This window comes from Egretta garzetta, unplaced genomic scaffold (assembly GCF_000687185.1).
Source record: "Egretta garzetta isolate BGI_Z169 unplaced genomic scaffold, ASM68718v1 scaffold94, whole genome shotgun sequence".
Lineage (NCBI taxonomy): Eukaryota > Metazoa > Chordata > Aves > Pelecaniformes > Ardeidae > Egretta > Egretta garzetta.
Window position 1 is genome coordinate 7702955 of NW_009259683.1, and position 10246 is coordinate 7713200.

General features: G+C 39.8%; 1 protein-coding gene across 1 annotated transcript in view; it reads left to right on the forward strand.

Moving 5' to 3' along the window:
* Positions 1–10246, forward strand: part of RAPGEF5 (Rap guanine nucleotide exchange factor 5) — a 131980-nt gene that overhangs the window by 9571 nt on the left and 112163 nt on the right. Inside the window, exons 6-7 of the mRNA XM_009638615.2 lie at positions 1609–1675; positions 9734–9782. Coding sequence (XP_009636910.2) covers positions 1609–1675; positions 9734–9782 — 116 coding nt within the window. The remainder of the gene's footprint in view (positions 1–1608; positions 1676–9733; positions 9783–10246) is intronic.

Genomic DNA, 10246 nt, shown 5'->3' on the forward strand with positions numbered 1-10246 from the left:
ATATTAATGGTTTCAGAAGTATTCGATGCTCATATGCAGATGAATACTGGGAGTATTTTTAAATAGAAGATGAAGTGATAAAGGCCCAAGACAGAAATAGCTATGCTATATGCTGTTCTGGGTTTGTAGACTGCATCTGTGGCTGCGTCTACTGAGATGCTATCTTTTGCCTCCAATTTAGAAGAATCAGGTCCTAGCCTGGTTCTGAGAGATCAGAAGAGATCAGGTGCGTAGGGAAACATAAGCATCTAAAGAGGTCAATTATTCTAATCTCATTCCAAATTATAAAGAGAAAGACTGAATAAATCAGTCTTTGTAAATGAAACTACATTCATTTATTTCTTTTGGGCTGTTTATAACACTTAAAATGTTAAATCACATTTTTCTTTGAGTAGGAAAGACAGTTGTGAAAATAATTGTGATTTCTAATCTGAATTACCTTTTTGGTCTGAATATGCTTGCCCCCAAATTAACACATGTGTCACATTGTGCTTTTTTACCTTAATTTTTTAATCAGGGGAAGAAGTTTTTAGACATGGGATGTAAGAACGACGATATACCAGCTGCATATTCCAGACATGTTGTCATCTCTCTCACATCAAGGCATATGAGCAATTAAATAATTTAGTCAAAGATAGAAGCTTCTACTAATACCTGGGATCTGTGTTTATTACAGCAGCTGCAGTTCTGTGTATCTGTTCAGTTTGCTGGCATGCCACGCTTCTTGAATACCATGAAAAGTAAAGATCTCAAGGGCATTTTGTTTCTCTTCTTCCCATAGTAATACCCCTATCATATTGGTATCTTTCTTCTGATTGTCAATAAACCTTCTGAAAGGCTCGCAGATGTTTTAGTGATGGGAATTAAACTGTTTTAAAGAAAAACACAGTCCTATCCCATGCTGTCTACAGCAGCTTTCGTGTGGCTTTTCCCACGAGGGCCAGACTTCTGTGACAGTTTCTAGAAGGGTTCTTCCTGCACTGCCCCACTTTTGCAAAGGCACATTAAGTCGCTCTGTCTTGTGAGTGACTGTCAAGACAACCTAACAGTGTTCTCAGCCGTTGCTTTAGTTTGCTGATTTATGGCTCCTTCCATGTATTCTTTTCATTTTCACTTTTTTTTTTTAAATATGAAACTTCATGTGTCACATAATGATTTTGATGTTGTCTGCTTTTATCTGTGTGAGCTTGCATTCCATAGGTGTTACTCCACACCTCAGCAAAGCTGGGTGGTGAGCAGATGGAAAACTCTTCGGTCTATTGATGGAGTATGTTTTTAGCAGAGCAAAATATGCATTCAAATAAGCAACTCTGAGCTAAGAAGGTCCAGAATTCTTCAGTTCTTCATAATATTTTTATACCTGAAGAATTCTTTCACTGTTTTATGTTAGACCAATCAAAAGAGTTCTTGACAGCAAGGGATAAAGGGTGTACTCTGTCGTTACTGACACAATTAATTATTGACATGTTGCAGTCATCGTTTTGATGTGGAATCTCAAAAGCCCCTTTACATTAGTGCCTGTGGCTACACAGTTCTGTGCTTTCCAGGAATCAAAAGATGTTGAAACAGAATGAAAGAAATAATAAAATCTTATTTTTATTTTTTAAGGCCTGATCAAAAAATAGAAGATACGGCAGAAACCAATGCTGAAATTCTTGCTCGTCTCACTTCTGCGGTAAGGTCACTGCATCAAAGTTTGTACTGATCATGTTTGAAATATTGTCATGTTTTGGATCCCTACAAATTAAAGACTTAGTCTTAGTAAGCAGATGTTTGTAATGCAAACTACTTTTCTGTCTTTGAAAGGAGGAAGCTTTACTGAGGTCTCAGTGTGCAATTCCAAAGCTATTAAAATCAGTCCAGGCAAGGACTGCTGCAGCCTGAGCTCTTGTAATCCATGCTATTCATGGCCCAAGAGAGACCAATTTGGAGGCTCATGGTGATTTTTCTGCCAGGTAGCTTACACTTGGATCCTCTTGGTCAAATGGATATCAGCGTGAAGACAATGATGGAGTGGGGGAGAAAGGGAGAGAAAGGGCCTTGGCATCCCTGGCATAGATTGTCATAAGCTTTTGAGGACACCCACCTGGGAAGCCTGGGTATCTGGCTTCCCAACTATGTTTAGCCTCAATAAACTCCATCATAATAAAGAATAGCTTATCCTGTCTGTGCTAGAATTTGGTGCATCTTGTTTATCTTCTTGTAAGATCATTGTTCTAAGAAGCAGTCAGACAGGACTCCATAAGATTAAGCTAGATTCACTCATCTAATATAAACTGTACAATGGTACAGAGTTCACCCTCACCAAGTTTGCAGGTGATGCAAAACTGGGAGGCGTGGTCAATACACCAGATGGGCATGCTGCCATTTGGAGGGACCTTGACAGGCTGGAGAGATGGGCCAACAGGAATCTCATGGAGTTCAACAAAGGGTAATGCAATGTCCTGCATCTGGGAGAAATAACCTCATGCTCCTCTATAGGTTGGGGGCTGAATGTCTGAAAAGCAGCTTTGCAGAAAAGGACCTGAGGGTCCTGGTGGACAGCAGGTTGATCATGAGCCAGAAATGTGTCCTTGTGGCAAAGAAAGCCAACTGCCTCCTGGGCTGCATTAGCAAGAGTGTTACCCTCAGGCTAAGGGAGGTGATCATTCCCCTCTACTCAGCACTGGTGTGACACATCTGGAGTGTTGGGTCCAGTCCTGAACTCCCAGTACAAGAGACGTGGACATACTGGAGTGTATGTGAATGACTATAAAGATTATCAGGGAAGCAGAGTACCTGACTCACAAGGACAGGCTGGGAGAACTGGGAGTTGAACTTGGAGAACAGAAGGCTATGGGAGGATCTTATCAATGTGTATAAATACCTGATGGAAGGGAATAAAGAAGACAAAGCCAGGCTTTTCTCGGTGATGTCTTGTGACAGGGCAAGAAGCAGTGGCACAAACTGAAATTAAAGAAATTCTATTTCAACATAAGAAAAAACTTATTTACTGTGAGGGTGATCAAACAGTAGAACAGGTTACCCAGAGAGGTGGTTGAGTCTGCATCCTTGGAGATGTTCAGAACTCAGCTGGACATGGTCCTGAGCAACCTGCTCTAGCCGACCCTGCTTTTGAGCAGGGGTTTGGATCAGATGACCTCCAGAGGTGCCTTCCTACCTCAACCATTCTGTGATTGTATGGTTCTGCGAACATCATGCCTTAATCATGGTATCAGCAAAACATTGGAATTACGCTAGTTCTATTTTGAGTACATGAGAAAGTACAGATACGAAAGCGAACCAAGCAGGGTGGAGTTGTCATGAAAAAGGCATGAGGATAAAAGCTATTTTAAGTAAAAGGGATCAATTACTATCCTGAAATTGCTGAAAAATGGAAGGGAAGGAGAATTTCTGCTGTATTTTGTAGAGACAAATGTCTTCACAAAAGATATTTTGTAATGTGTTTGGAAAGCCAGTGAGTCTGTATGCTCAACCTTACACAAAGATAATTTAAACTGTATGGCATGAGAAAATTTTGTATTTTAAAATTGGTTTTTATTTTTTATTTTCTCTATATTCAAATTCCTTGTTTTTTCTACCTTTTTTTTCCTAACTTAACAGGAGAAATCAGAGCTTCATTATCCTCCATTTTTAGTTCCATAGAGAGAAAAAATAGAACAACATAGAATACTTTTTGCAAAGGTATTATCTTTTCAAAAACCAACTCTATAAAACACTGCTAGTATCCCTCAAAAGCTTTGCCTCTCAAAAGTAGAAGAATAATGGTTTTTCATCAGTTAAAAAAAGGGAAGCACTCAACAAAACAAAGTGACTTTCTGAGTTTAAGAACTGGATCTAACTGTAGCTGGATACACTTGAGTAAAATGCATATCCTTAAACGTGAGTAATTGACAGTGAGGTCAGAGTGCTTCACATCTAGCTTGCAAGGTCAAACCTTTGAACCACATCCTATGTGATTCCAGCAGCAGGGCACATGGACAGGTTGGTTGTTTTTTTTTTTTTTTTTTCTTAAATGAACCGTTTTATTGCTGTAGCTAACTAGCTAAAGAAAAATTAGGCAGTTGCATCTCCAGATGGCCTGAGACCCATCTATTGCCATGGTGGTGTCAAAAAGGCTGATCTTTTTTCCCACATTTTCTGATTTTCCACAAAACTGTGCAGGCTCTGTATAATGATTTTCTAGTCTGACCCTGGGGAAAAGACGTCAAACCAGAGCGGAATCCTCCAAATGTTAACATTTGTATATGAACTTCTTCCTCTTATCCCTCCAGAATATTGCTTTTCCTCTATACGGCAGACTGGGATTTAAAGTACTCACTGCAAGTTTATGGAGAACCTTTAGGTGTCCCAGGGGAATTTGAACCCTCAGCTTGCACCACTCAGCAGAGAGCTGGACTCACCAGAATACAGGTTATCAGGGTTTTTTTGCTGCCAGCTTCAGAATTTGTATGGAAAAAAGGGAGTCCTGTGAGAAGGATCTGGAAACCAAAAATGAAGGTATTAGCCATGACTGGAAATGTGTTCACAATGTTTTGCTTTTTGGCTCACCGAATTCTTAGGTATTTTGTACAGAATCAAACTAGTCTTCATTGAAGAATTCATAATCTAGAATCCTGTTCACAATACTCTTCAGACCAGTGTTTCAGAAGTGAAAAAAATACCAAAAACCTCACTTAGCGCTAAAGCAGTCAGAGATTAAAGTTTTTTTGTACATTTCTAGGTTTGGAGGTTCACATCCCATCAGTGTTGGTAGTACCACCAACTCTTCTGCTTTTTCTTTTGCTTTTCTTGTAATGGAATAAAACATTCCGTGTCAGATCAGAAGGATGTTTCTGTGTCAGCTTTTCTTTTTTGGGGGATTAAATTCCCAAATTTTCAAACGTAAACTGATTGTGAAGATCCAGCCCAAGCAACATTGGAGGAATCTGTGTGCCTAAAATATAAATGACTGTTTTAGCATCTGAGAGCACGGGAAAAACCGTAAGTGTGCACGCACATAAGGTCTAATTATATATTTCTATAACTCTGTAAAAATTATTGCTGTTGCAGAGAGTGGAACTCACCTCACCTAAATATAAGTGGCCATATGGCAGGCATCTACATCTGAGCTAGCTTCCCCAGGCACTCCTTACAGCCAGGGAGAAGAAGCAGGCACTTTTAGGATGCTGAATGTATGATTTATTTTGAAGGTCTACTTTAGGGAAAAACAGTCATACCTAGGGCTCTGCTGGTAAGGTATGCACTCTCTATGAAGGGGTTATAGAGTGACTAGCACAGGCATAGGCATCTGTACCAGTTTGGTGAATTCCTCTCTCCACCTCTTTTTCTTTACTGTAGCCTGTCTGTCTTTGTTGGCCTTTCTCTTATTATTTATTTCCTACTGCTTTTTGTTACCAGGTGGTGTTTCTCTTGTAGAGTTCCACCTTTCACATTCACTGCACAATTTGTGGGTTTTTGGGGGTTTTTTTTGACGATTCAGCCAGTTTAGAACTGATTAGTTAGGGAAACGCGCTTTTGGTTTTAAGTGATGGTTATGGAGATTGTAGAAGATAGCTAGAATAGAGCATATATGGAGATTGTAGAAATAGCGATAGCTGCCGTGACTGATGCCAAGTCAGAAAGACAGCAGGAGAAAAAAAAAACGTGCAGAGGTTACTTCATCATCTTAATTTGTGCATAATGTATGGAATACACCCCTTTTAAGAGCAGAGTCAGATACAAAAGATAAGAAACTAACTTGTCAGGGGTCTCACTTTTTCTTTATGCTTTATTCTACGATGGAAGAAGCAGAGTCAGTCAAGATAACTGAAGGGAGCCTATCGAATTATATGCTCATATCATAATATCATATGCTCCATTACAGTGCAGCACAGACAACACCATCAAACTTAAATTGTAAAGGCAGCTGACGTGCAAGCAGTGCAAAGTGCCATCTGAAATATGTTTGCACCGGATGATCTTTTTGGTCATGAATTTTTAAGAAAATGCAATGATTACTCCTGGGTTTAAAGAAGCATTCCAGAGCTGTCATGCGTCCCATGTCATGTCCCAAAGAGCAGCTTCATATTCAATGCTAAAACCAGAGCACAGTGTGATGGCTATGAGTGTTTCCACTGCAAAGCTATTATCTTACCTTATGATCGGACAGAAGAGAATATCAGGATGTTAATGCAGTGTATCTGGGAAATACAGTTTTCTGGTACTTTAAAGAGTGAGCCAATGCTACTTTTATTTAGAGTCCATCAAACTATCATTACTTGAGAAGCAAAAATGTGAAAGAGACTCTCTTCTTTTTCAAAACCCTGCTGTTTAGAGCTTTCTGTTGCAGGATTTCATTTTCAGATTCTGTAAGGATTGCCACTTTGTCTCTAAGTCTGAAGTCCTATTTGGCACTTCAACATCTACAATACTACATCTACAATGTTTCACAAAAGACTTCTACAGGCAGAAAAAAGAGAGGGGGAAAAATGTTATATGCACTGTCTGCTAGATGCACAACTATGCCTTCTATGATAAAATGACCAGATTAATGGATAAGAGAAGAACAGCAGTTGTCAATTACTTTTGAAAAAATCTCTACCTCTGTCCTTTGAAGATGAGAAGATTCACCATATAAATATGTCATTTGTAATTAATCAAGCTGAAGTATACGTGGGTACCACTCTGTATGCACACTCTTGCTCTTTCATATTGCAAAAAAAAACCTGATTCAGAGATGTTGTAACATGCCAATAACACACTTAAAATGTTCTCTTTCAGACTTTCATAATATTTCTGTAAATACTGTGTGGTAAGCTGGCCTTTAAACTGAATCAGTTTTGACATCTGCAAGGCTACTCAAAATGGGATACTGTTTAGATAGTGTTAGCTTTGTAGTGATGAGCTATATGTATAAACCAATTTTTTGTATTTAATACCTCAATTTATTATGGTAGGCATAGCTCTTGTTTGAATGTGTATTTTACTTTAAGCCTACATTATTATCTTCAATGTGATGTGCAGCTATCGATTTTGTCAAACCGGCAGTAACTGCAATCCTATTAGGAAGAAGTATGATAATGTGTAGCATGTGTGCAGTGAGGAATGAGTGTTGTACATGGTGTAATGATGCACAGGAATTGTGTGGCCAGCAGAGATGTCAAGTGCATTTATGCTAAAATAGACAAAAGCATATAGATGATGAAATCTAGGGACACCAGAAGGATGCTCAGTGCTACCAATTCTTTGTGATCTGAGTGAGTCCTATGAGAGGGAGCTCAAAGTGTCAGGTTGAAACCCTTTGACGAAGGAACGTTTGCTTAATATTAAGACTAGAGGAGCATTTTTTTCTCTACTTTAACTGAAGGGTTTTGCTCAGATTAAGTAATATGCCACCTGCATTCCTGGCACACAGCAAACTGAGATATTTTGCATAACATAGACAAAATACAGAAAAACAGCCTTTTTATTGCCTGTGATGTTAGCACTGTCTCTCAAACCTGAATAGTGCTACCTTATAAGCAAAAGCAATACTGCAAATATAACTGCAGGATACCACAATTCCTTTTCTTCTGAGAAGATGGGTTTTTCTCGGGGGGAGATTTGCACTCACGGGGAGATTTGCATTTTTCAATTGTTTGATGGGGTTAATTGGTACGTTTACAACTGTTGCAGATTGTAGTTAGTGTCTCCTAAAGCTAATCTTGAGATAATGTATTTATTATATGCTAAAAGAAAATGGTGAGACATCAGTACACTGTTTCTTATTGTCAGTAACCTGTGAGAATAGATCAGGATTGGGGCATCGACATTGATACCTCCTGCTGAGTGTAATGAAGGGAGAGGGTCTGAGCAGTTTAGCTATGAAAAGTCGTGGTGATGTTATTCAGAAACACCTTGGGCTTTTATTGAAATCCCACTCTAACTCTGGGTAGCTTGTATGTATTGTTACTAGTCTATATTAACTGCTGCAGGCAAGCAAGTACACAAGTTGTTTTTCCACAGAGAGCTGTTCTTTCCCATCTTACTTGCAGTTTATGCTTACAGTAACCATGATTAACAGTTCTCCAGACATGGGAATGAGTGTACAGGAAGGAAGGAAGGGAAGGTAATGCTGCCAGCTTGCACAATTGTGCTGGAAACAGGATGACATTTAAGAAAACTGTGGCACTGCCTTCGTATTTTCCTGCTTGGAGTGGCAGAAAATTCTGTCCCTCTCAGTGGGGCAGCATCAAGGAGTAGGAAAGATCCTTGTACCTTGCAAAGACGGCAAAAAAACCCTCCCTGATCCTTGGCCACAAGGGAAGGAAGGATGCAGGCAGAGGAAGGATGTGGCTTCTGATATGACTGCTCTCTGCCATGTGTAGAGCGTACTGCTGGGCGGCTGCTGAGTTTCTGATGAGTGGATGCTGGAATTGCCATTGTACTGAGATGTCCTGGGTGGTTTTGTCTGTCTTTCTGCTCAGACCAATATAACGTTAACTGTTCTTGTTTCACATTTTCAAACTTCCCTTCAGAGTCATGAGAGTGGGATGTTGACAGTTGTTAGAAACTGTATTACTTCAGGGATCCTTCATGGGCTTTTTGCCTTATCCTGACCATACCACATGTCTTGTGAGTGCATTTTAAATTTCACGTGCTCTCAGAAACTGGATGTCAAAACTCCCACTGCCTTGAGCTTTGCATAGATCTGTTAGACAAGGTGGCTAGTATGCAGTGCAGGAGACTTTGTACGGAGAGATAAGACAATCCCTAGAAAAATAGTTGGAATGTCCCATAATTATTTTTTTAATTCTAAAGACAGGCCTTCTTGGGAAAATGAGGGAAACTGGAAGAAGCTGGAAGGCATACAGAAGGGTCTGAGAACGTGGATGGGGCAGAGGAAGGGAAGAACTGAGGTGTATGGAGGAGAGAGTGCCTGGGGTGCTATAGGTCAAGTGCAGGGCACTTGAGGCAGCTGCAGTGGGACAGACGATGGCGGTGAGGAAGTATGAAGCATAAGAATGAAGACCTGTGGAGAGAAGTGGATATAGAGTTGAGCTGGCTAAAGGGACAGTAGCTGGTCATGTAGAGATTATAGGGAAAATAGGAGGAATGCAGAGACAAGATGCTGAGAAAGGGAGTTGGCTAGCGTGACAGGGCTGTTTCATCACAGGCTAGTGAGATAGCCTGTAAATCTGGAAATCAGATAGCTCTTACCTCTGCATATTCATTTCAAGCTAAATTTTGGTTCTGAAATGCTCAGCCATGCTATTAGGAGAGGTGGTTTCCTCCTGAAAGCTCCAAAAAGTGAATGCCAATTATACATGTGAACCTCAGCCAAACCTCAGCATGGAGAACTCGCTTATCCTGGAGTCACACAATAAATCCAGCATTACAATGTGCTCAGCAGAGGCAAAACAAACATTTAACAAGGAAAGGAAGAAGCTTCAAGTGTGTGCTTGTGAAAGCGATATGCTGTGCAAATAAATTACAGGTTGGACTACTGAATTACCCACCCCCTAAGGAATGTGCAATATTTACATGAAGTTAAAGTTAAAAAAAAAAAAAAAGTTGTTACAGAATTCCCAGCTGAAAAGGAAATAGATTTGCTAGGAAAAGTGGCTGTAGTTTCAAAACCAAGTACCTGCATAATTCCACTTACAGTTGACTGCTCCAAAGGATTGATAGCCGTTACCTTACCAGTGTTGCATTTTGTTTTGCTTGACTGTACTGGTAACTATAACCACCCTTTCCTTTCCTGGTGTTTTAGGTACAGAGAGAACTGGCTGCTGTCATTGCCTTGAAAGCAAGGAAGTCAGGTGAGTCAGGCTGGACTTTAGAGGGGGTTTTGTAACGCTGTTCTCTTTCATCATTTATTGAAGTATTTGAATTGTCATTGCTGTCTTATTAACATGAGGAAGCAAAGATAGTGGACCTCGTTCCTCTCTCGTTGGAGAATCTGTGTATATACACCACAATGCAATTACTGTCAAGCTTCGCTTCACCTAGCTTGTCACATCTAATGACTTAGCTGATAAAATCAGAGTATTACAGTTGTATGTGAACTTGGGTCTCTTTCTGGCCCAAATCACTATTTTTTTGGGGCTTGCACTTTATAAAAGAAGCTTATGTCTTTATTTGACTTACATTTTAGACAAATAATTTGATAATTTTCCTATGTTTTCTTTTATGGCCCAGTATCTCATGACATCTTCACTGTGTTTTACCTGCCAAGTCAGATGTATTTCTTCATGTTGAAGCAAAAGTACAACTTCATCCAGGA